The 27,750-nt window shown below is 38.7% G+C and overlaps 2 protein-coding genes across 2 annotated transcripts in view; one reads left to right on the top strand and one right to left on the bottom strand.

Moving 5' to 3' along the window:
• On the top strand, positions 1 to 24,474 carry LOC146484450 (uncharacterized). Its single transcript, XM_085104534.1, has 9 exons — positions 1 to 737; positions 898 to 1,012; positions 2,929 to 3,063; positions 3,428 to 3,629; positions 4,353 to 5,695; positions 6,346 to 6,486; positions 21,224 to 21,360; positions 22,049 to 22,211; positions 22,763 to 24,474. The coding sequence occupies exons 2-9, from the start codon at positions 910 to 912 to the stop codon at positions 22,954 to 22,956; spliced, it is 2,418 nt and encodes an 805-aa protein (XP_084960660.1). The 5' UTR covers positions 1 to 737; positions 898 to 909; the 3' UTR covers positions 22,957 to 24,474.
• Positions 24,475 to 25,008: 534 nt separating this feature from the next.
• Positions 25,009 to 27,750, bottom strand: part of LOC146484449 (uncharacterized) — a 3,396-nt gene continuing 654 nt past the window's right edge. Inside the window, exon 2 of the mRNA XM_085104536.1 lies at positions 25,009 to 26,344. Within this exon, the coding sequence (XP_084960662.1) occupies positions 25,760 to 26,314 (555 nt within the window). The 5' untranslated portion in view covers positions 26,315 to 26,344 and the 3' untranslated portion in view covers positions 25,009 to 25,759. The remainder of the gene's footprint in view (positions 26,345 to 27,750) is intronic.

The following is a 27,750-nucleotide window of genomic DNA, read 5'->3' as shown; positions in this document are numbered from 1 at the left end:
TCCTCGCTATCCGTAATACATATTCACAAACACAAGGAAATAGACCTAAATGAGGTCATTTTTTGTCTTTGCTGGCAGGAACGACAGACAGTTAGCTTTATGTTTGTAACAGTAAACCGTTATATCCCTTTTGCCTTTATGAAAGCTTAACTATCTATAGTTATATAAATTTACAGTGCCTCAGTTTTTTTTCTCTTGGCGATTTTGATCAATAGACATGTTCCCTTTGATTGTTTACTTGAAAATTTACACTGGGCGTGTACTTAATGCTGCTCAAAAACTATGATGTGGCCCACAGTGGTAAAAAGTGCTCATTTGTGAGTAAAACCCTGAGATACCACTAGCTTGTTGGCTTAATGAATGAACGAAGGGATCGAAGCACTTCAATGAACACAAGGAAGCAGCAAAGTATTTAACGGCGTAGTTGCCATTCATATTACGCTTACACTTACAGCATAACCTCACCATCCTGATAAAAAAGAAACTTTAATCATGGCATCATGGCACGTTGAAAAAAAAATGAGGGGGGGGGGGGGGATGCGGGAAGATTTGGAAAATTGTGCGTACCTCTGGAAAAATCCTGGCCACGCCCCTGCTTCATCTGCTGATGTTGTTGACTGGCTGTGTATTTTTATTACTTATCACCGCGGTTGTTGGCGATTCGTGCATTTTGTTTCTCGCTGTCTTAGGTGCCCGGGATCCCCATAAAATGGCTTTGCCATCTTGACTTTGAAAAGGTAATCCATTCTATATTAGATATTAAGTTTAAGAGGATTCATTTTATAAAAGATATTAAGTCTAAGAGGTCCATCATATGTTTAGGTACATGGCTCAGCTTACTATGAAGTAAAAACTAGTGGATCGCTTTACAAAGATTTCTCTTTACTAACGTTACAGGTGCATCACAGAATGATGCTAATTCATGACCGTATCACACCCGCGGTGGTTGTATTACTTCTTATGGTGTTTTGTGGGACGAATATTTGGAGAGAAACTATTGCACAGAGCACAGGTAAATATTTAAATACTATCGACCTAGTCGATTATATTGCTAGACATTAGCACTTTGTGTCCTTGTCCTAAGTTGATGTAATCTATAAATTAGCAGATTACCTTAAATGTAATGAATGAAAGTTGAAATTTTCGATCGAAATTGAAATTAAAATTGAAAGTTAAAATTTTCATTTTCGATCGGTATGAGAATCGATTTTGCAATCAGACGAAACATATCATGCTTGGAGAAGACTACGATTTGGTGTCTTTTGATGTTTTTTCTCTATTCACCTCAATTCCTGTTGTACTCGCCATTCAAGTTGCTACTGTTTGGCTTTCTAACGATGACACATTACAATTAGAACCTCCATCCCTGTTGATGTCATTGCTGACCTTTTGCATTTCTGCATGTTTGTCAACAACAAACTTTACTGAAGCGATAAAACACCTACTAGTACCAAATCTGCGGAGCCGCCATGGCCTCCCCAGTGTCAGCTTCCATGGCCAATCTGGTCACGGAAGATCTGAAGCGAAGAGCGTTATCCACCTTCCTCGTCCGACCGAGCTCCTGGAAAAAAAAATGTCGACGCTGTGTGTGCCGCTGTAAAATCCAGCCTTGTGAAAACGCTACAGCACGAAAGCTATCCAGCAATCGATCCAAATCATAGTTAAAAGGGAAACAAGCCGTGAGGTACCTTTCATGAAGGCATTGTATGTCGACAAGACAATGGCCAGCTTTGAAGCAACCGTCTACCGTAAACCCACCCATAGGGAGAGGTATCTGGCGTTTGACTCGCACCACGCGGTCCGCTATAAGAGAGCTGCTGTTAAAGTGCCCCTAACCCTTCAATTTGTTTTCTTTTGGTAGATTTCCATATCTTTCAAGAACTCATTTTCGAAAAAAATTTTGAGAAATATTGAATCCTTTTTTTTTACGAGCGCTAGAAGTGAAGGCAGTCTTGTCGATATTTTCACCTATCGTTCGCATTAGTCCCCCACTCGGCCAAATGTGGAGCGTGACGTAAGAAAAGGACATCGTGCAAAAATATCCGAAGATTCGCGGTAATGCTTCAATTGTAAACAGAGAAAATGGTTGGAAAATGTGTGGTTTTTGGATGCAGCAACTCTCGCAATGTAGAGAAAGGAATCAGCATGCATAAGATTCCTTCTGAATCCTTCTGAATCCTTCTGGTGTCCTTTTCTTACGTCACAGCTAAGAAAGTGTCAAATATCGGACGCTTCTCATTGGCTCGTTCCTAATGAGCCCACGAGGGAAAAATTTGTCCAGCGGGGCTTAAAGGGCGCAAAAATTTAAAAATTTCAGTAACTTTTAGCGCTCGTAAAATAAAAAGGATTCAATATTTCTCAAAAAATTTTTCGAAAATGAGTTCTTGAAAGATATGGAAATCTACCACGAGAAAACAAATTGAAGGGTTAGGGGCACTTTAAGTCCTTGTCCGATCGTGCCAAAAATGTTCCATCCTAAAGCGATGAAAGATCTAGTGAAATGAAACATGTAATTTCTGCACTGGTGCACGTGGCGAATGGTTACCCGAAAATATTTTTTAATGGGTCCATTATAATTGGTTAAGCTGTTATGGTCTCCTTGTACGTGGTACGGAACAAAGACAAAAACTAAGTCCCTGAAAGGTTTTTAGCGCATGATGAACTTCTGTAGACCTGATCAAATGCTCTTACCTCTCAACTACTCATTTATGGCTTACTTTACCATTTAGTAGATTCAAATGTGCCATGCTTCGTGTCTAATGCTGAGATCAGCAATGATCCTAGGCAATATGCAGCACGCTTGACACATGAACCTGTAGCAACGGACCTAGTTTGCCAAATTTTTCACAGAACGTAGAGTTCGGTGCATACAATTGGTGAAAAAGAGGTCATGGGATTGATTATTTTCATTGATTATTTTCTCATTAGGGAGTCCCACCACTGCAGCTTCTAAAATAGTGGCTGTCACCACTGAACCTGTCGCCACCGCACCTTCTCCTGACACCTTTCTCATTAGTTCAATGCGAAGGAAATGCATCCCGGGTGGTAATGCATCAACGGATGGTAAGATAGGAGTCACCTTAACTCTTAATCCAGCCATAAATGTATCCATATAGCCTCACTTTTAAAACAAGCACATCAAATAAGCATTAATTTAGCAAATTTTCAACTAGACGGCCAGGTTCTCTCTCTCTCTCTCTCTCTCTCTCTCTCTCTCTCTCTCTCTCTCTCTCTCTCTCTCTCTCTCTCTCTCTCTCTCTCTCCTTCTTTCCAATAAATACTTTGAATTTAATTAAAACGTCCAGATCTTTTAGTAATTGACATACTTTAGATACGTTTAAGTTAAAATTTTGTATAACATCAATAACGTGTGCCATGTAGCTTTATGCGGCCTAATATATGTATGTTATTTGTTCCGAACTGGTAGGACCCCAATGGGATCAAAAAATCCGTCGTTGGCTACGTCGGATTATACCAACACACAAAGAGTCTAAGTACACTTGCAGCGGACGGTGTGGTGTGGATGAAAGAGACTATTCTGCACGGGTGCATTATGGATATTCACCTTTATGTTTCTGTGATAAACTCTGTGATGAACTTGGTGACTGCTGTTTTGATTTTAATGCATTGTAAGTTTATGTTTGAATGCATCGCTTATAATATTATAATCTGCTCGCGTACATGAAGAAGTTCGACCGTTTCTGTCAACTTACAAGAAAATTGGCGGTGAATGACCAGATTTTGCTAATCTCCATGTTTGCATTAAACAGATCACTACTCATTGGCTTCAAAGTCATAAATATATCCCAACCTTGAGTTCCTTGTTACTCTAATCATCTCTGAAAAAAACTCTTTCTTATCGTTGAACTGAACAAAGCTAAGTAAACCCTCGGGTACATCAAAGAGTAACTGCATGCAATACGTCTCACTTAACGGAAACGAAGATGGCGAGGACATACATGTAGTTGGGGGAGTTCCTAGTAATTAGCTAACCGAATATATATATCTGATAATGTAATATTAGGCTTGCAAATATACATGGGATACTATTATATCTGCTCGCGTGGTTTGAATTGCAACAATGTGTGGATTATTTAGAAGATTACAAACTCACATCTATGAGGTGGTTTCGTCCATTTCGTGGCAGCCTCGAGTTCATCTCTTTAGTTATGCTTGTAAATAGCCAGCTGCCCTACCTTCCTCTCGTTAGGATTTATAATCTGTCTATTCAGTTTGAATCATTTGTTTTTCGTTAGTTTGAGTGGAGTGCCTGCAACTTGGTAGCTTAGTTCGCTGCCACTATAAACAATGCATCTAATTATTTTACATGGAGTATATCATGTTTTTGATAGGTGCAGAGAAAGTGTTAACCCTCAAGGAAATCCACTGAGCCGGAAGGGAACCTGCCTTCCCTACGAAAACAACGTGACTAACGGAGGTTGGTGGTACCAAGGCTATATTTTCTGGAACACGTGTCCAAGGAACTGGAGAGATATGAGCGTGCGCCAAAAATGCCAGGAAGAAGACAAAAATGACCTTTTAGATAACTTGCCTGTGTTTGACAAAGACAGTCACGTGACCTACAGAAATGTCTTCTGCGCAAGATGCAATGGTGCTGTAGATACGGCTTACTGGAGGCTTATGTTTGATTGTGGCAAATGGTTTAACACAAAAGGTTTTAATTTTCGCGATAGCATGGACGTTTTGAACGCGCACTGCGCAGTTAGAAAGAGTCCGAGTCTATCTCAGCTGAAATATCTGAAACGATGCATCCCTCGTTTCCACGACTGTTTAGACGGTAGCCAAGAGAAGAATGAATCATACTGCCAAACAGAATGTCTGCGTTACGCCTTCCCAATTTGTGTAACAGTTCCCCGTGAGTTTGTCAGATTTAGAAACCCGAAATGCGCCCTGTGTAACGGTATTATACCTTGGCTGAATGACCACTGCGAGTATTACCCTATGCCTCTCTCTAGACCAGTGCCGGCACTTACAATCTTATTTGATTTTAGCTCCACATCCAAGTACAGTATCGTAGTCGATGACAAAATTATGAGACTGCAAACTATCAAGTGCGCATCATGGTCCTGTGCCGTTAATGAGGTGTACGACCCGTACACTGGAAAATGTAAAATGATTGTCTCCTTAGCGGGATCACAGAGTTTTCATAGACAAAATAAATTAAAAGCATCCGAAAGAAATACAAGGAACGAAACAGGATTAAGGCAGAGCTGTTTTTGCGTACCATTTAATCAAAACGATTACGAACAGCTACCCAACGGTACCGTCTACATTAAGCCTCACAACAAGATTTACAGCAACACATCTTACACAATTTACAATGACCAATTGCTGCTGTGCGGGAATTTTTCAAGAAACGCGACCAAAACAACGGATGCATATACATCTCTCCAAATTCTCACTTCCATTGGCTGCACTGTGTCTATGGTGGCTCTTGTTCTTCTGTTGATCACGTACATACTGTTTGCTGAACTCCGTAACTTGCCAGGGAAAATCATCATAAACTTGGCACTGTCTCTGCTGGTGTACCAAGCCATGTTTTTCTCAGCAGTGAAGACACCAAATCAAGAGCAGTGCCTGGTCATTGCGGTTCTTCTTCATTTCTTTGTCCTGTCCTCCTTCACTTGGATGAACGTCATGGCATATGATGTACATCGGACTTTTACTACTTCGGGTAAGTTGAATCGAACTATATGTATTTCATACATACATATTCTACTTCTAATAATCAGAATAATGGAGTTTTTAGTGGTACTACTTTAAAGAGGCCGAGTAGTGGGATGTCATTTAATCGTGTTATGAACGATTACGCAAAGGTACCAATGTGTGGCTTTGTAGGCAATTCGCTGGACTTGACATCGCCTCCAGCTTTCTATTTACAAGAGAGAGAGTGGAATCTATCCAGAAGAAATTTCGTCTTTTGCTCAACTTTTATTCTCATGATAATGTTTAATTGGCTTTTAATGAATCCCCTTAAAAAAGATGCCCTAATTCCACCGTTCATGAATGAAGTACGCACCAAAGACAACCTAACCTAGTTCCTAGAGCTGTTAGGTGTCGTATTAGCTTCCAATGTCTGGGAAAAGACAGCATATATTTGTCGCTATGTCTATACACATAGCCGATAGTGTTGCCTTTGAAACATAAAATACTGACACGCTGACCTATCGATAAGGATAAAAATTTTAGTGTTGCACAAATGTCAAGCTCTGAGTTGTTTTCAGTGGTGACAATCCAGAAATCTTAATTTGATTAACTTTTCTCTTCTCCCATTTATATGACAGTTTTATTTCATTATTTAATACATTTTTTATCTATACGTAGTTGCAGTTGTGTCAAACCATCAGAGAAACCACAAGAAACGTCTCATCGGATACTGCTTGTATGCCTGGGGAACTCCGGCATTGGTCGTGTCCATCTGTACAATAATTGACCAAATTATCAAAAGGGGATATTTTGGTTATGGTAGGTGAGCGTTGAAAGTGCTTTTTATAATAAGACTGAGTGTTGGGAGCCACGTTTGTCCAACTGTTAGAGTGTTGCTGTCTAAACGATCTCGGCAATTGCAGCCTGGCTTAGTACTCGAGAAAACCAAAATATTTAGAGACTACCTTACAATGGTTAAGTAATCTCCCCTATACCTACCGTAGATGTTTTGATATGCTTTGGTTTATGTCTAAAATGAACTGCAAGTAGCCGCCGCAAGTTACTTAAATTTTAATGACTAGTATGATTGGTTTTCAAAGATTATTTCAACAATCGACATTATTTAAAAATTCTAAATAAATACTTAGCCGGAATGAATACTCCATAATTCAAGTGTTTTGTTTTAAAGGGCAAGGAGAAGCAGCCTGTTTCATATCTGAGCCTAGAGGCCTTCTCTATTCGTTTGTTTTGCCAGTTGCACTGCTACTGCTCTTCAATGTGATTGCTTTGGGACACACTTTGATCCACATCGTCAAAACAAGGAAGGTAGTAAGACCACTGATACTCAATATATTAACTACATTCCTTTCCAATCACCAGACTAAGGGATGTTGCAGTCCCTCTCTTGTAGATTAACTTGCTGATTGGCTGGCTAACAAAATACTTCACTTAATTTCTAAATAAAGCGGTTTTCAATTAAGAGTTTTCATTCTGCGACACTCACTTAAAAACCTCAAATATTATAATTTGCGGCTGATGGTTTGCTATGTGGCTACCACTGACTGACTAATAGCTTGACTAGCTTAAGGGTCTCGCGCGACTGGCTGACGAACCATTTATCGCTGAGTAACAAGCTAGACTGCCTGGTTTACTATCCGACTGTCTGGCCAGTAATCGACTGACCGGACTCGGATGTGACTGACTGACTGACTTGTAGCTGGTTTGGTTGCTAACAGAGGGTGAATGAGTGACTTACTGACCAGGTGGCTCAGGGGCACCCAACAGTTCATTTAATTTCGTTGGATATCACTTCAGAAATTCGGATTTGGTTGTAACGAAAATCTAAAGTTTATTTCAGAAAATGTCAGCCACAAATTTCGTAATACTGGAAAATTTGTTCTTTTTATTTTCAACGGGGAAGATATGTGATATGATGTGATATATTATAGGTCAGCTAGCATGAGCGACTTCCAGACTAATCGTGACTGACTCACTAATTGCTTATTGAGAGAGTGTCTCAGTGATGAATTGATGGCCGGCTGTCTGGTGTCTGATTAATCTACCGACTGAAGGGCTGACCGGACTGACTGACTATCCGACTGACTGACTGACTGACTGATTGTCCTAACGACTCATAGATTGGCTCAGAATACCTCGGTGATCATGTTGACTGATTGGCTCACGATTCACCCAAATGTTGGAATGTTGGCTTGCTTTACTCACGAGTCGTTGACTTTCTAGATATTCGATCGGTTGCCATGGTAGAGGATAATTACATATTTCTTTCCTTAGAGAACGCAAAGAGTTACCAATCAGCGACATGGTTCCGGCATAGCTCTGATTTGTGTCAAAATGTTGTCAGTAATGGGGGTCACGTGGATTCTTGGGATTGCTGCAAATTTCCAGCCTTAGGCATTCCTGTGGTACCCGTATGTTGTTCTCAACAGTCTCCAAGGTACATTTGATCATGCGCCTTTTGTTCTATGTGAAGTATTTATATATTATTAAAATAAAAATAGACCGTCTTAGCAAATGATCACAATACTTTGGTTTCGTAAGGTCTTGTATATGTTGACGAGTTCCGCTCAAGTCTGGATTTATTTTTCATCTTTTTTTCTTTTAATAAGTTACTGACGTTACTAAAAACCATGCTAAGGCGATGTGTCTCTCATCATTAACTAGCCTCCCAACCCAAATTGGTGATGATTTCGTCGGTAGACAGCTCTGCCGAAGAATAAAGAAGAATAAACTAAGTAGAAGAATAAATTATTCTCGCCGCTTTTCCCTGTAGACGCTCGACCACTTTATCATTTCCTTGACTGGACTCTTGCCACACGACATCACAATAATCAAGGGTGGGCAAGACCATGGCTGCATAAACTCGATTGGCAGCTTCCAGTGTGACGCTTGCCTTGCCCTAGAAAATACTCCAAGTACCTTCGATAACGCCTTTCTTAATTCTAAGTGGTCATTAAACGACAGAGTGCTATCCAAAACAACACCCAAATGTTTCAAAACATTTGTGGTCTTAAAAGATTGACCATGGACATTTATCACAGGTGTCGTAAACATTTTACGATCTTTTTCAATTATTCTTTACAGGATTGTTCATCTTCCTGTCCTTTGCAGTCAGCGGCAGGTCTCTGGAGCTTTACAAGAGTAAATTTGCCACCCTTAAGTGCCTAAAAGGTCGCAATGGAGCGAAAAACAGTCAAAAGCTCAAGACATACCAAGAAACGTTACTGTAAACAAAAGTTCAGCACAGCAACAGTTTAAACAAAAAAAGTATGAGTTGTGCATGTGGAGGAAAATCAATTTTAGCTTATAGGTAAAATGAGGTTGCTTATTTAAAAGTTGAATGACAACTTTTATATAAGTAATAATAGTCTTTACTTATTTGTTACAATGTATGCGCAACACATTTACAATAGATGTATGACTCAGTACAAGGAGGCAATCCTAATTATACATATCATGGTTAAATAAGTTGAAAAAGACATCTATTAATAAATCATGTCCTCTATCGCGCAGAGCGGCCCATCACGAAATCTTTGCCACTTTATTAAAATGAGTAATTAAGTAAGTAATTTATTTTATGTCGCTTAACACAGGGAGAGCGTGGGCAATCTCCTAAGCCAGAGGCTCATGCATATGTTAAGATTCCCTGAGAATACTTATCGTATGCTAAGAATATCTAACAAAGATAACAGTAAGTTACATGGTAAATAAAAATTAACATATCATACCAAGGAGTTCCTGTTAAATGAGTTTCTATCGACTTGAGATGCATATAGTATTTTATTGAGATTTTCTTTTAAATTGAATGAGTCCCTTTTACTCGGAGTTAAAAGCATGAACTTAAGGATATATATAGTATTTTAGTATGTACTATGCACTTAATAACATAGAGGGCAAAATTACTGAATGCTGATTGGTCGAAATAGAAGACATTTTTTCTTAATTTTCTTTCACCGAGGGCAAAATTACTCACTCCTGATTGGTCGAGCGGCGAAAATGCTTCCTGCCTTATTGGCTGAGCGCGCCATTTCTACATTTAGTTGATTTCTTCGTTTTGTGCTGCTGCAGCAAAAACGAATTTTTTCAGGTTCTTTGGAGTTGGACTTTTTAAACCGGATATATGCTCTATGCTCTATGTGTGATGCCAAATATACCTGGTTTAATTGTTGTTAGTTTTCTCATGAATTAAACTGGTATTTTCTCTTACAAATACACGTATATAATAATCACCTTTTCTCGTTTTGGCTAAGAAACGAGTGAATCGTTTGTTTGTTTGTTTTCAAGTTCGCGAGTGAGTGCTTTTTCGCCGGGCTGGGGCTGAGTGTTTTACGCAAAGTGCCTCGATTGTTTTTAGAAAATTTTCCCCTCTATGTTATAAACGCGTAATCGCAATGAGTCCTCGTAGAATTAAGGATTAATTTTCACTTGTATTTTCAAGGGTTTCGCAAATTTCCCTCGTCGCTCAATTTGGAAAAACTTCGAAAATACGCATAATAGAGAGATTTAGCATTGCGTTTACGGCAAACGCCAGGCTGAAATTTTCTCTTTGATGAAAAACAATGAAGGTTTTTGGTTTAAGCTTATCTCCACCCAGTCGGCGACAGCTATTGAGAAAAGATGAAAAAGAGAGAAGTGAGTACGAGAAACACAAGTTTATGCCTTTTAGAACAAACAGCGGCTTGACGTTTCCCGTTTGGCGTTAGTAAACGCGAGGCTAACTCTCTCTAATGTCTTTGTGTGTACCTGTCAATTTTCTTGCATTCGTCTTGCTTTGCCTCGATTAGTTGTAGCTCTTTGCGCGGCAAGCAAGCCAATACTTGTGATATATTTTAAAATAAACATTGATTGATTGATTGATTGATTGATTGATTGATTGATTGATTGATTAAAACAGTGAGTAACTCACATCAGTGTGTACCGTAATTCATTGGTGGATTAAGACAATCGCTGATTTCTGGAGTGACCCTCTTCTTTACAGAACACCGTGTTTGCGCTTTCTGCTAGCATCGGCATAATTTATTCTAGGGCATAATTTCAGACAAATACTTGCTACTTCTTTGAGTTTACAAGCACAATCTGTCAAAGCCTGTAAACTATGATAGGGAAGACAAAGATTCGTGTACTTCATTTTTGCACAATGTAAAAATAAATATTTCTCAATTTCCATTTGCTTGTTAAAAAAAAAAGGCCAAACACCTTCTGCTTTTTGTTCTTTATTTGATACATGCATTGTAATACATATTTCGAGCTAAATCGTTCTGAGACTGTAAAAATAGAGACTAAACTGATTCGTTTATGTAATTTAATTGAATACTTTGTGTATAACACGGGACTATTGAAGTCATTACCAGTCAGTCTTTCAGTCTTTCCTTCACACCTTAATTTCTGAAGCCCTCGCGGCTATAGTTTCTTTTACAAAAACCCTTTTGCTAAGAACGTTAAGGCTGAGATAATGATTAATCAATTTTAAGAACATACCCCTAGACAAACAGTCAGTTAACCCTTTTCATCCCAACAACACATATATGTGACGAAAACACCGTACTTGCTTCTATGAATTGCTCCTTGTTTAACTTAAGCTAAACGTCATGATAATGTGTGAATGACACCAGCTGATGTATATTTCCATCATCAAACCCAGCAAACCGACTACGCCTCCCGATTTGCGCTGCATATCACCGTTCGTTTGGCAACAAAGTCCTAAATGCCAATTGTTCGGCCAAATAATAACATCAAAAATTACACTTATTTATCGTCAATTTTTAATCCAAATAATTTGTTCAAAAATGAAAAGTCTATATTTACAGCAAACCTCAAGGTCAGACCTTGGTATCTGGGTAATTCAGCCATAGCGCGAGCGTAGAACTCCTGCTCTTTCCATTTCATAGTTTTTTTTATAAGTGTCGAACCACCCAGTACCACCAGGAAAATTTCGAATCCATTGAATATTTTACTACTCCAAACTCGCCCAAATTGCCTTGGCAGGTCCTGGAATCTATCCACAAATCGGCCAGAGAGGTAACAGATATTTTTATTTCATCTCCATTTATGGAGAAATTAAGTGGCTCAGACTATTTATTGCCAAAAAGTCATTGAAAAAAAAACCACACACCTGGTAATGTCAGCTGGGGCACATGCGCAGTAGAGTCTGGTAGAGACTAATTTGAATACAACTCGTCGTGGGATTTTTGCTTTTCCTCCATTACAAAATCTTTCAAAAATATCGCAACAAAAACATTCTGTAATTACTAAAGAACGTTTTTAAATAAAAAATTCAGCTAACTTTCCGAAGATGAACGCAATAAAAATAGCTGAAAACAGCTTCCTGAACTCTCCGACGGTATTTGAAAAAGTTGGGCCAACGATTTCAAAGTGCCTCTCATGAACGCGCGCACGCGCATGGGGTGACATAGTCCCTTTAAAGGGTTATTAGAACGTTTCTATTTCGACCATGATTCGTTTTCTTAAAATGAAGCTGATTGGTCAAGAACTCTCTTCCTCTCGCTCCCTATCAGAATGATATCAATAAGGATAAAATAAAATGTACACGTTTTATTGCCTAAGTTTGCGAATAGTGAATAGTGAACGTGTTTTTTTTGAATGTGTAGGATCGGAGACCATTTGAAGACTGCGGTGCAGACAAAGAAAATTGAACACAAAATTGAAGCATTTGATCACTGATAAAAGTTCGTTAATTAAGGCTTAGTTCGCTTTTATGTGTCCAAAAAAGCAAAGCTATCCTTGTAATAGCTGAGACAAGGGGAAAAAGCATGGCGAGAGTATCAGGAGCACCCAGCGGTTGATTTCGGTGAACCGTCGAGTTGAATTTGGCTGTGAGCAAATTCTCAAGTAAAGTTTTCTTCAGTAAGACGTCCACTCAAAATTTCCACTGGCAAACTAATTCCTTTCGTTTTCGAAGGAGCAAATATGCTCGTAATTTCGTGAAAATAAGATTCTGCTCCCTAAACTAATTAAACTTTCTTCTACTTAAATGCTTAGGCTAAAGCATACGAATAGATTAAACTGTATTGGCTTTAGGCGACAAATCATCTGTGAATATTCAACATATTTTATGTGAATTTGAGACCATTTGACGGCCAAATGCAAAGAAAAGCAATAATTATTGTGTCAATTTTCAGGATTGGCGCCAAATTTCCATTTTTTAAAAGCCCATGCTCGTCGGTGCTAGTGTTATTACTTACTAATTAAAAAACAATATGCCTAACTTTGCCTCCCACTTCTCGTTAACAATGTTACAGATGTTAGAGGGATTTTTTTTAAGGTCTTGGATTACCACGTTTTGTAAAATCCCTTGTAAATTTTGAAACCAGTTAATCAACGGGTAAAACGAGAAATTGAAACATTTTCTCACTGACAAAAGTTTGCCAATTTAGGCTTGGTTCGCTTTTGTACATTCATGGCAAGATTTTTCTGAAAGTATTTATTTCACTGTGTCCGTGTCTGTGGTGGGTGGAGAGGGGGAGGGAGGAGGGAAGGAAGTTGAAAGTTTGAATTGATCGGCAATTATTCCGAAAACACCTCTCATCTGTTAGATATAACAACTTAGAGATTTTAATTAAAACTTACCGTAAATGATTGTTTTCTGAGCCAAGTCATTATGGAAATTTTGAAAAATATATTTAGGGAAAACATCAATTGAACTAAACAGAGTGAAACATTTGTTCAACGACAAGCTGGGAAACGTTAGCACCGGCCTACCTTTTTCAGTAAACAAGCGTGAATTTTTTTTAGTGTCTTCGCTGGCGTGCTGGTATCACCGGTTTGAAGTTTAAAAAAGGAACCAGTTCTCCTTTTTATTAAGGTAAGTTATAAATAAAACCTAATAGTAAGGCTGTTGAAGCGATTAATCACCTTTTATACATACAACTGATCCAATCAAAGTGTAAAACCTAGCTGGCGTTTCTAAGTAAGACATCTCGTGCTTTTATTTCGATTTTCTTTGTGCCTTCAGTTTAATTAATCGTCTGCGAACTGAGAACGGAGTTTCATCAGTTTAATTATACATCTCGTGCTAAGTAACAAAGAGACAACAGAAAAGTTGTAGAATATATTCTGTTTGTATTAGCAGTTTGTGTTAGGTATTTAGATTTTATTCAAACGGTCTGCCGGAAACTGGTTACGGATTAAGGAAACTGATCAAAAATGTGAGCTAGTAACCGTTTTGGCTAAACTAAATAAAGCGTTTTTATATCATAAAATACAAGAAGGTTCGTTTTGTGAATTACATGCAAATGCTGTTTCATTGTAAGCAGGTGCTAAAATATGAAGCAAATTGTATACTAGATATCTATCCCAATTTTAATTTTTCCAGCTTTTGTACTTAGATCTCGAGTTTACTTGTGCTAAGTAGTAGTGAGAGTACTTGGCTTTGAACGTCGACAAATCATCCATGAATAGTCAACATGTTTTCTTTGAATTTGTAGGATCTGAGACCATTGGAAGATTGGGGCGAAAACAGAGAAAATTGAACACAAAATTAAAACATTTGGTCACTGATAAAAGTTTGTTAGTTAAGGCTTAGTTCGCTTTTATGTATCCAGGGCAAGATTTTTCTGAAAGTATTGATTTCACGGTGTGGATCAGTGGAGTAAATAATGTGCACTCAGAAAGAAAAAATTGCGTGCAGTTGCCACAAAGTTGCCATCAATATTAATAAGTCTGGTTAGGACACTTCTCAGTCTGCAAAATAGCTTATTAGTCACTTTTTCTTGCCCTAGGGAGTTCTGCAAAATTACTTTGACCATTTGATAAAAGTTTGTTTGATAAAATAAATTTAGATAAAAGTTTGTCAATTTAGGCTTAGTTCACTTTTATGTATGTATCCACCGCAAGATTTTTTTCTGAAAGTATTGATTTCACTGAGTGGATCAGTGTTTGGATTTAACGGAGTAAATACTATTCATTCAGCAAGAAAAAGGTGCGTGCAATTGCCACAAAGTTGCCATCAATATTAATAAGAATGGTTAGGACACCTCGCTGATAAAAAATAGCTTATTAGCCACTTTACCTTGCCCTAGGGAGTTTGAGCACAATAACTTTCACCATTTGTAAACGATAAAACCTAGAAAATTGTCAGGCAGCTGGTGTTTAAACTTATAAAGGAAAAAGGGAAAGCGACAAACTACAGGACAAACTAAAATAATTGACAAAATGTTTCGTTTCAATGCTCTTTCCCTCCTTTGTCTCACGATCTGGATCATTTCGACTGCTCATTTAAGTACCGGTGCTAGTCTTCATCAGGTGATGTTGTCGACTGGCTGTCTATTTTTATTACTTAGCGCCGTGGTTGTTGGCTATTCATGCATTTTGTTTCTGGCCGTCTTAGATGCCCGGGGTCCCCATGGCTGTCAGTGCCATCTTGCCTTTGATAAGTTAATCCATCTTGGTAGAAGAAGCTGGGCCCTGGGCTTATTAATTCATTTTACTTAGATATTTAGTCTAAGAGGATTCATTTTATAAAAGATATTAAGTCTAAGAGGTCCATAATCAGCTTACTATGTAGTAATTATTAGTGGATCGCTTGCAAAGATCTCTCGTTACTAACGTTACAAGTGCATCAAAAAATGCTGTTAATTCATGGCCGTATCACACCAGCGGCAGTTGTATTACTTCTTGTTGTGTTTTGCGGGACGAATGATTGGGGAGAAACTTTTGCACAGAGTACAGGTAAATTTAGATATTATCGACCTAGTCGATTATATTGCTAGACATTAGCACTTCGTGTCCTTGTCTTAAGTTGATGTAATCTATAAATTAGCAGATTACCTTAAATGTAATGAATGAAGGTTGAAATTTTCGATCGAAATTGAAATTTGAAGTTGAAATTTTCATTTTCGATCGGGTATGAGAATCGATTTTGCAATCAGACGAAACATATCATGCTTGGAGAAGACTACGATTTAATGTCTTTTGATGTTTTTTCTCTGTTTACTTTAATTCCCGTGGACCTTGCCATTCAAGTTGCTACTGTTTGGCTTTCTAACGATGACACATTACAGGATAGAACCTCCATCCCTGTTGATGACATGGCTGACCATTTGCATTTCTGCATGTTTGTCAACAACAAACTTTACTGAAGCGAAAAAACACCTACTAGTACCAAATCTGTGGAACCGTCATGCCCTCTCCTGCGTCAGCTTTCATGGTCAATCTCAGTGGTGACGGAAGATCTGAAGCGAAGAGCATCATTCACCTTCCTCGTCAGACCGAGCTCCTGGAAACAATAGGTCGACGCTGTGTGTGCCGCTGTAAAATCGAGCCTTGTGAAAACGCTACAGCACAAAAGCTATCCAGCAATCGATCCAAATCATTGTTAAAAGGGAAACTAGCCGTGAGGTACCTTTCATGATGGCATTGTATGTCGACAAGACAATGGCCAACTTTGAAGCAACCGTCTACCGTAAAGCCACCCATAGGGAGAGATATATGGCGTTTGACTCGCACCACGCGGTCCTCCATAAGAGCACTGCAGTTAAGTCCTTGTCCGATCGGGCCAAAAATGTTCTATTCTAAAGCGATGAACGATCTAGTGAAATGAAACATGTAACTTCTGCACTGGTGTACGTGGCGAATGGTTACAAAATATTTTTTTAATGGGACCATTATAATTGGTTAAGCTGTTGTGGTCTCCTAGCCGTGTGTGTGGTACGGAAAAAAAACAAAAATTAAGTCCCTGAGAGGTTCTCAGCCCATGATGAATTTTTGTACACCTGATCAGATGCTCTCACCTCTCAACTACTCATTTATGGCTTACTTTACCATTTACTAGATTCAAATGTGCCATGCTTCGCGTCTACTACTAAGATCAGCAATGGTGTAGGCACAGGACACTTTCGACATTGTTGATCCAAGGCAATATGCAACACGCTTGACACATGAACCTGTAACAACGGACCTAGTTTGCTAAATTTCCCACAGAACGTAGAGATTAGAGCATACGATTGGTGAAAAAAAGGTCATGGAATTAATTATTTTCATCGATTATTTTCCACATTAGGGAGTCCCACGACTGCAGCTTCTAAAATGGTGGCTGTTACCACTGAACCTGTGGCCACCGCACCTTCTCCTGACACCTTTCTCATTAGTTTAATGCGAAGGAAATGCATCCCAGATGCAGTCCCAACGGATGGTAAGATAGTAGTCACCTTAACTCTTAATCCAGCAATCAATATGTCCATATGGCTTTACTTTAATAAAAGATCAAGCACATCAAATAAGCATTAATAGAGCAAATTTTCACAAGACGGCAAGTCTCTCTCTCTCCCTCTTTACAATAAATAGTTTGAATTTAATTAAACTGTCCAGGTCTTTTAGTAATTGACATACTTTAGATACTTTTAAGTTACAATTTTATATAAGATTAACAACGTGAGCCATGTAGGTTTATGCGATCTAATATATGTTTGTAATCTGTTCAGACCTGGTAGGACCCGACTGGGATCAACAAATCCGCCGTTGGTTACGGCGGATTCAGAATCCGATACCAATTTACGATGAGTTAAAGTACACTTGCAGCGGACGGTGTGGTGTGGACCAAAGAGACATTCCTACACGGATGCATAATGGATATGTACCTTTTATATGTTTCTGTGATAAACTCTGTGATGAATTTGGTGACTGTTGTTTTGATTTCAATGCACTGTAAGTTTATGTTTGAATGCAACGCAACGTACACGTAGAATTTCGCCCGTTTCTGTCAACTTACAAGTAAATTGGCACTGAATGACCCGATTTTGTTAATCTCTTTGTTTGCCTTGAACAAATCACTCTCATTGGGTTCAAAGGCATAAATATCTCAGCCTTAAGTTCCTTGATACTCTGATCATCTCTGACAAAAAGTCTTTCTTATCGTTAAGTAAACAACGCACCGACAACAACAAAGAAAAGCGAATGACCCTCGTGTACATCCAAGAGTAACTGCATACAATACGTCTAACTTAACTGAAACGGAGATCACGAGAACATACATGTAGTTGGGGGAATTCCTTGTAATTAGCATTTTAAATGACAGACCAGAATTGAGAATTGACTATTCATGAAAAAAGTTGTAGAAAATCTGACCATCCCACCTGTAAACTCAAACAATAAAACTGGATCACGATCTCCATTAGTTTTAAAAATTTAAAGAGAAATAAAATAATAACTAGAATAATCACCCTTGTTCCCAAAGTTTCTCACCCTGGGTTCATGTTGCAACCCAACATATATAATTTAATAAAGCTTGCAAATATACATGGGCTGCTATTATCTCTGCTCGCGTTGTTTGAATTGCAATAACGTGTGGATTCTTTAGAAGATTACATACTCGCATCTATGAGGTGGTTTCGTCGATTTCGTGGCAGCCTCGAGTTCATCTCTTTAGTTATGCTTGTAAATAGCCAGCTGCCCTACCTTCCTCTCGTTGGGATTAATAATCTGTCTATTCAGTTTGAATCATTTGCTTTTCGTTAGTTTGAGTGGAACTTGGTAGCATAGTTCGCTGACACTATAAACAAGGCATCTAATTATTTTACATGGCGACTATCATGTTTTTGATAGGTGCAGAAAAAGTGTTAACCCTCAAGGAAATCCACTGAGCCGGAAGACAACCTGCCTTTCCCACGAAATCCGCAGGGAAGGTTTTTGGTGGTACGAAGGCTATATTTTCTGGAACACGTGTCCAAGGAACTGGCGAGATATGAGCGTGCGCCAAAAATGCCAGGATGAGGACAAAAGTGACCCCTTAGATAACTTGCCTGTGTTTGACAAAGACAGTCACATAACCTACAGAAATATCTTCTGCGCAAGATGCAATAGTGCTGTGAATACGACTTACTGGAGGCTTAACTTCGATTGTGGCAAATGGCCATGGTTTAACACGACAGCTTTTAATTTTAGCGAGAGCATGGAGTTTTTGAACTCGCAATGCCCAGTTAGAAAGAGTCCGAGTTCATCTCAGCTGAAATATTTGAAATGATGCATCCCTCGTTTCCACGACTGTATAGACGGTAGCCAAGAGCAGAAAGAATCATACTGCCAAACAGAATGTCTGCGTTACGCTTTCTCAATATGCGTACAACGTGGTTTCCTTAACTTTACACGCGTACGATTTAGAAACCCGCAATGCGCCCTGTATAACGGTATTAAACCATGGCTGAATGACGAATGCCATTTTTCAACTGGCCGGAGATTACTTTTGCTTACAATCCCATTTGATTTTAGTTCCACATCCACGTTCAGTATTGAAGTGAATGACAAATTGCTGAATCTGCAGCAAACTATCGAGCTGGTTTGGTCCTGTGCCATTAATGAGGTGTACGACCCGTACACTGGAAAATGTAAAATGATTGTCTCCACAGCGGGATCAGAGAGTGGTCATAGACAAAATAAACTAAACGCATTCAAAAGAAATACAAGGAACAAAATAGAATTGAGCCGAAACTGTTTTTGCATACCATTTAATCAAAGCGAATACGAACAGCTACCCAACGGTACCGTCTACGTTAAGCCTGACAAGAAGATTTACAGCAACACATCTTACACAATTCGCAATGACAAATTGCTGCTGTGCGTGAATTTTTCAGGAAACGCGACGACGATGGCTTGCGAACAAAGTATCGTTAAGACCAACACAACGCCTGCATCCCTCGAAACAGAATTGAGTCAAAACTGTCTTTTCATATCTTTCAACCAAGGTGATTACGAACAGCTACCCAACGGTACCGTCTACATTAAACCTCACAACAAGATTTACAGCAACACATCTTACTCAATTCGCAATAACAAATTGCTGCTGTGTGTGAATTTTTCAAGAAACACGACGACAACGGTGAGCGTACAAAGCATCGTTAAGACCAAAACAACGGATGCATATGTATCTCTCCAAATTCTCACTTCTATTGGCTGCGTTGTGTCGATGTTGTCTCTTGTTCTTCTGTTGATCACGTACCTGCTGTTTGCTGAACTCCGTAACTTGCCAGGGAAAATCATCATAAACTTGGCGCTGTCTCTGCTGGCGTACCAAGCCATGTTTTTCTCAGCAGTGGAGACACCACTGGCAAATCAAGAGCAGTGTCTGGTGATTGCGGTTCTTCTTCATTTCTTTGTCCTGTCCTCCTTCACTTGGATGAATGTCATGGCATATGATGTACACCGGACTTTTACCACTTCGGGTAAGTTGAATCCAATCATATGTATTTCTTACATACATATTCTACTTCTAAGAACCAGAAAAATGGAATTTTTAGTGGTACTACTTTTAAAGAGGCCGAGTGTGATGTCGTTTAATCGTGTTATGAACGATCACGTAAACGTATCAATGTCTGGCTTTGTAGGCAATTCGCTGGACAGTGACATCGCCTCTAGCTTTCTATTTACAAGAGAGAGGGAGGAATCTATCCAGAATAAATTTCTTCTTTTGCTCAACTTTTATTATTATGATAATATTTCATTGGCTTTCAATGAATCATCTTAAGAAGATGCCCTAATTCCACCGTTCATGAATATATTACGCTTCATAGACAACCTAACCTAGTTTCTACAGTTGTTAGTTGTCGTATTAGCTTCCAGTGTCCGGGAAAAGACGGCATATATTTGTCGCTATGTCTATACACATAGATAATTTTGCCTTTAAAACATAGAATGCTGACAAGTTGACCTATCGGTAAGAATAAAACTTTTAGTGTTGCACAGATGTCAAGCTCTGAGTTGTTCAGTCTGCCACAATCCAGAAATCTTAAATTGATTAACTTTTCTCTTCTCCCATTTATATGACAGTTTTATTTCATTATTTAATACATTTTTTATCTATACGTAGTTGCAGTTGTGTCAAACCATCAAGGAAACCACAAGAAACGTCTCATTCTATGCCTGGGGAACTCCGGCATTGGTCGTGTCCATCTGTGTGATAATTGACCACATTATCAAAAGGGGATATTTTGGTTATGGTGAGTGAGCGTTGCAAGTGCTATTTACAATAAGACAGAGTGTTGGGAGCCAAGTTGGTCCACTAAAGCTGTCAGAGTGTTGCCGTCTGGCTTGGCTCTTAGATTGCGAGTGTCGAAGTACTCGACCACAGCCTCTGCTGTCAATACGCCAGCCTATTGATATCGATCATCAATCGATTTTTTCCAAGCCACATAGTAATGGGTACTGATGTATTGCCAAGAAGGCCAATATATTCAGGGGTTACCTTACAATGGTTAAGTAGCTTCCTCTATACCTTTTTTTAACAGATTTTTTTTGCAAAAACACCACTATGTACCGTCTTACCTTAATTTGCACAACTAAACTTACAATTTTTTAAACACACCATGCATCACTTAATGCAATACCAACTGTTAATACCTACAGTAGATGTTTTGACATGCTTTGGACATGTTTAAAATGAATTGCAAGTAGCCGCCGCAAGTTACTTAAATTTTACTGACTAGTATGATTGGTTTTTAAAGATTATTTCAACAATCGACATTATTTTAAAATTCTAAATTAATATTTAGCCGGATTGAATACTTTATAATCCAATATTTTTGTTTTAAAGGGCAAGGAGAAGCGGCCTGTTTCATACCTGAGCCTCAAGGCCTTCTTTATTCATTTGTTCTGCCAGCTACACTGCTACTGCTCTTCAATGTGTTTGCATTGGGACACACTGTGATCCACATCGCCAAAACAAGGAAGGTAGTAAAGCCACTGATACTAAAAGTATTACCTACATCCATTTCCAATCACCGGACTAAGGGATGTTGTCCCTCTCATGTTGATTACCTTGCTGATTGGCTGGCTAACAAAATACTTCACTAAATTTCTAACTAAAGCGGTTTTCAATTGAGGGTTTTCGTTTTATGACACTCAGTTAAAAACATCTAATATTATAATTTTCGGCTGATGGTTTGTTGTGTGGCTAACACTGACAGACTACTACTGGCTTGACTAGCTCTAAGAGTCTCGACTGACTGGCTGACGAGCCATTTATCGCTGAGTAACACGCTAGACTGCCTGGTTTACTATCCGACTGTCTGGCCAGTAATCAACTGACCGGACTCGGATGTGACGGACTGACAGACTGACTGACTGACTGTAAGCTGGTGTTGTTGCTGACGCCGACAGAGGGTGAATAAGTGACTTACTGACAGATTGCCTCCGCGATCACAACGATCTGGTGGCTCAGCGGTACCCAACAGTTCATTTCTTTGGATATCAACTCAGAAATTCGGATTTGGTTGTAACGAAAATCTATTTATTTCAGAAAATGTCAGCCACAAATTTCGTAATACTTGACTTGGCTTACTTTACTCACGAGTCGTTGACTTTCTAGATATTCGATCGGTTGCCATGGTAGAGAATAATTACATATTTCTTTCCTTAGAGAACACAAAGAGTTACCAATCAGCGACATGGCTCCAGCATAGCTCTGATTTGTGTCAAAATGTCGTCGGTAATGGGGGTCACGTGGATTTTTGGGATTGCTGCAAATTACCAGCCTTTGGCATTCCTGTGGTACCCGTATGTTGTTTTAAACAGTCTCCAAGGTATATTTAATCATGCGCCTTTTGTTATGTGTGAGGTGTTTATATATTGTTAAAATAAAAAGAGACCGTCGTAGCCAATGATCACAATGCTTTGGTTTCGTAAGGTCTTGTTGACGAGTTCCGCTGAAGTCTGGATTTATTTTTGATTTTTTTGTTTTAATAAGTTACTGACGTTAATAAAAACCATAATAACAATAATAATAATAATAATAATAATAATAATAATAATGATACTTTTTCCAGAGAAAGATTTGTACTCGTTCTTGTGTTATAGTTATGAATATGGAAGTTGCATAACTTAAAGGTACATCGTTAGGTACATCGTTTTTAATGCCTTTCCTAACGGCCTTGGCCTTGCCCTGGAAAATACTCCTAGTACCTTCAATAACGCCTTTCTTAAATGTTCTATGTGGTCATTAAACGACAGAGTACTATCCAAAACAACGCCCAGCCAGATATTTAAAAACATTTGTGGTCTTAACAGATTGACCATGGACATTTATCACAGGCGTCGTAAACATTCTACGATCTTTTTCAATTATTCTTTGCAGGATTTTTCATCTTCCTGTCCTTTGCAGTCAGCGGCAGGTCTCTGGAGCTTTACAAGAGTAAATTTGCCACCCTGAAGGGCCCAAAAGCGGGCAATGGAGCGAAAAACAGATCCAGCTCAAACAGTACTTTACAATCCAATTGCGATTTAAATTCAAAGCCAAAAGCTCAAGACATACAAGATACGTCCATGTAAACAAAAAATCAGGACAACTTAATTATGCATAGTTAAATAAGCTGAAAAGACATCTATTAGTAAAGGATCTTTTAAAACGTTCCTTCTTGATCGAAGGTTAAATAAAATCTTGTTACGGTCACTGACAAAATCTTAATAATAATAACAATCTTTTAATAGGATGCTCCATCACAAGAGTGGTTTACATAGAGGTCCTATTACTAGAACTTTATTAAAATGAGTAATTCATTCATTCATTCATTTATTCATTTATTCATTTATTTATTTATTTATTTAGTTTAATTAATTAATTAATCAATTAATTAATTTAATGTCAATGACACGTAAGGAGAGTGCGTGGGCAATCTCCCGGGCCAGAGGCTCATGTTAAAAGTGCTTGAAAATATATGCTAATCGTATGCTAAAAATATCCAAAAAAAAAAGGTAATAGTAAGTTACATGATTAAAAATGAATGACAGCTCAAGGCGTTGCTTTTAAATAAGTTAGATAGTTTTAAATAAGGCTCATGTTAAAAGTGCTTGACAATACTAATCGTATGCTAAGAGTATATGAAAAAAAATAAAAGTAAGTAAGTCACATGATAAAAAATGAATGACAACTCAAGGCGTTCCTTTTAAATGAGTTTTCATTTACTTGAGATGTATATAGTATTGAGATCTTCTTTTAAACTGAGTGAATCCCTTTCAGTTTTAACAAACATGTGAAGTACCATACATCTGTATTAGTATGTACAGGTTAATGTCTTAGTAGTTTGTACTTCAGTACATTTTTTGCTTTCAACTTTAAAGTCATTGTACTTAGAAATTACATGTTCTTTTTTTAGAATGAGACAATCATTGAAAAATACTTTAAATCTGTATTCCTGTGTACAACTAAGTGTCTTAGTAGTTTGTACCGTTGTCATTTTCGTGCGTTCGTCTTGCACCGCCTCGATTAGTTGTAGCTATTTGCACAACAAGCAAGCCACTACTTATGATATATTTTAAAATAAACATTGATTGATTGATTGATTAAAACAGTGAGTAACTTAACTTAGTGTGTAACTTTCATTGGTGGATTAAGACAATCGCTGATTTATTGAGTGACCCTCTTCTTTACAGGAACAACTAGCTGGCACACCTGCTTTTTTGTTCTTTATTTGATACATGCATTATTATACATATTTTTGAGCTAAATCGTTCTGAGACTGTAAGTCTCACGGGACTATTGAACTCATTACTAGTCAGTCTTTCAGTCTTTCTTTCACACCTTAATTTCTGAAGCCCAAGCGGCTATAGTTTGTTTCATTTATATTTTTATTTTTATATTTTTGGCTGATTAGATCTTTTACAGATCCTGCGTATACCTACAGCATTTTCGTTGTGCGGTTCCTTACTTATAGTTTGCTTTTATGTTTTGGACCGTAGATCTTTTTAGATCCGATATGCTGTACCTTTTAACATGGTTTGGCCATGTACCTGTGAAGGAAAGTTTTGCTTTTCTCATTTAACTTGACGACAGCGACATGATATTTCAGTTCTTTTGTTCATTGTTCGTAGTCACGCGCTATGACGTGGACGGATGTCTGAATTTGGGACCATCCGAAATCGGCTACCACGTGCATTTGGTAGAACACTCGACTCGCGTTGGTGTTCTACTTTTTGCCGTGCTACACCGTGCTGACCAGAGCCAACCAGCTCGAAACAGCTGTCCACGGTTGCCGCATTCTGTTGATTCTCGGTTTGGTCTCTATCATGTCGCTGTCGTGTTAAGTTTTCTACGCAGTCCAGCCTTGCATAAATTTGATTCATTTTTATTTTTGGCTGATTAGATCTTTTACAGATCCTGCGTATACCTTCAGCATTTTCGTTGTGCGGTTCCTTGCTTATAGTTTCCTTTTTATAAGAACGTTGAGGCTGAGATTTATCAATTTTAAGAACATTCTAAGAACATACCCAGAGAAACAGTCAGTTAAGAACGTTTCTATTTCGGCCATGATTGGTTTTCTTAAAATGAAGCTGATCGGTCAAGAACTCTCTTCCTCTCGCCCCCTTTCAGAATGATATCAATACGGATAAAATCTGCCGAGAATTAGCTGACGCGTTGTCTTGTACACAGCAACAGAGTAACCCGAGCAAGCATGTCACAGATAACTTGATAACACATCAATACACAGCAAATAATGCTCTTTGATAGGTTACGCTCTCTCCTTCGCAGAGGCTCCTTCACAAAGAAGGAGAAGAAAGTCGGAAAGGGGGCGCGTAGGACGATAGGAAGAGCGAAAAAGTGGAAGCCTCTGTCAAATAATGTTTTCAAAATGGCGCCGTATTTCCGTGGGAGGCTGGTGAAAAGTTAGCCTTCTTTTCTTTCTCTCTTCCCATCATCCCCCACTCATTATTATACTCTCTCCCCAGTCCCTTATTGTCTCCGCTCAACCCCCGTGGTACTCATTATTTCACTCTTCTTATTTGTCTCCGCTCAAGCGCAAAAGAGGCCTATGCAGAGGAGAGAATAGGTTTCCGATCTCAAGTGCGCTTTGATTTACGAAAATACTTCATAACACTGGTAACTTAACAACCTTAACTAACGTTCTTAAGAACGTTCAGTCAGACTTAAATTGCCAAAAACAAGAACATTCAACCTCAACCCTAATTACATATCTGTCTAACACAGGATACAATTACAAAAGTTAACCTTTTTCTTTAGATTTATGAAGGACTGATGGAAACCTATGTTTGTGTTCTAGGTCCGTTCAACTAAAAATTCTTACTTGACTGATTATAGTCGTTTAAAAATATAAAACAGATAAAGCAAAGTTGATTACTACAAAATGTTGCAAATACAGGTTTCGGGAGGAGTACGAGGTCTAGGGAGAGGCAGTGCCCTTGGGGGAGTGGGTGCTCTTCCTGGTAGCCCTTGGGCCAGCCTTTGCAGACGACCCTGGAATGACCTTATGGGGGAAAAGTAGTTGCATTCCATCCACGATCTCTGAAAGAACATGACTTTAGCAACTCTCTTCCTCTCGCCCCCTATCAGAATGTTGTCTGCCACAGCTAACGTGTGAGACACTGCATTCAGCTCTAAGAATTGGTTATTGCGTCCCCCGCAGTCTTCGCTTGGGAAGAATACCTTGCCCAACAGCTCGTCAGGGCTGAACAGTATCACAAGCGCCAAGAGTGCGTCAATCTCTGACTCGTTTAGTAAGTAGTGATTGCGAAAGTCCCTTAACCTGGTCAGATTTGCATCGTCTAGTTGGATAACCACTGCCACACAGTCAAGATAGTACATCAGCTTTGCTCTTGGATTATTGGGCACCGTTACTGTTGATGAAATATCTTTGATGCCAAGTCGATTTCTTTCGCTAACCAATACTGCCATTTTCTCGCTAACAAGCCTTTAGTTTGTATCCTGGAAAATTAAGAGAACGTGCTCCTCAATTTTAAACTTCTCACGATGACTTAGATCATGATTAGACAGTGCAAATCGATCCCCATGCCTCTAGATAATTATTTTCAAATCTATTATCAGTATTATTAGATACCAAAAGATTTCAAAGTTAAGAAACGTTATTGCGTTGCAATCCTGCGTAAACATGAATGCAAAACGTTACACAAAACTTCATCTCAAAACGCTGAACGTAGAGAAAGCTCGTGGGGAAAGCTTAAGTCTCTACAGGCTTAAATCGACGTACCAAAATATAAATTGCATGGTATTGATATTTTCGCACCAATTTAACTTTAGGGACTAAAAATAGATCTAGAGCGAGTGTAAAATTGCAGAAATCTTCACGCATGTGTGACGTTTTAAAAGAAAATTGAAGTATTGATATTTTCGCACCAATTTAATTTAAGGGACTAAAAAAAAATCTAGAGCGAGTGTAAAATTGCAGAAATCTTCACGCAGGTTAATTTGATCATACGTCTCTCTCGGGGATTAAGCGACCGAGGAGCCGGATAGAATTCAGGTTAAAATTTGTACTTAAAATCGAGTTGCATATAACCTGCAAAAGACTAAAAACACATTGGACCGAATCCGACGTAGAAGCAAGCAACTAAAGAACTTTCTCGACGGAGCAATTTCAGAATACCCGTCCACTCGTAAGGTGCATTGCTCTGAAACCGATGGTCCGCGCTACCGCGCTCAACAGATGAATAAGTAATTGATCTAAGTGTTAAACTGGAGTGATACCGTGGTCCGCAGTCCCGTAGTGGATGGATAAAAGAACGAGGAATCTATTAAACTAGAGTGCTACCCGCGGTCCGCAGTCCCGTAGTGGATGATCTAAGTATTAAACTGGAGTGCTACCGCAGTCCGCAGTCCCCTAGTGGCCGGGTATTCTAGAATCTAGCCTTTTTCGACGAACTGCATGCTTCATTTCACGCCTTCAGGCTCTTTGTTTTTCCGGAAACAATAAGGCATTGATAGTGCTCGTTCGTTCTCGGGGTTGAGAGCTCGAACTAGTACAAAGGACTTGGGGATAGCGTTTGTTTTAATCATGTGTATCCAAAATATAATAACATTTTGCTACTTAATGCATGACTCAGCAATGTTGTGTCTATATTTATAATTTCGAAATTCAGGTGAAAGCTGTCACTTTTCTATTGGTTTTCTCTCAAGGATACTCTGCCATCACGCGCGCGAGGGCCAGATCAGTTTTTAACTACTTCGACTTTTCCTTGTACGTTTGGCTGATTGATTTGAAACATAGATATCATTAATTCGAAATTATTCGAAGTACTTCATTTCTTAGGTGTATCTGAAGTGCTGATCTTGGGTCTAAACGGCCTCAAAACTTACACAAAAGATATAAAAGA

This window comes from Pavona decussata, unplaced genomic scaffold (assembly GCF_977016875.1).
Source record: "Pavona decussata unplaced genomic scaffold, jaPavDecu1.1 SCAFFOLD_32, whole genome shotgun sequence".
Taxonomy (NCBI): domain Eukaryota; kingdom Metazoa; phylum Cnidaria; class Anthozoa; order Scleractinia; family Agariciidae; genus Pavona; species Pavona decussata.
This window is presented reverse-complemented; position numbering and strand designations above follow the sequence as displayed.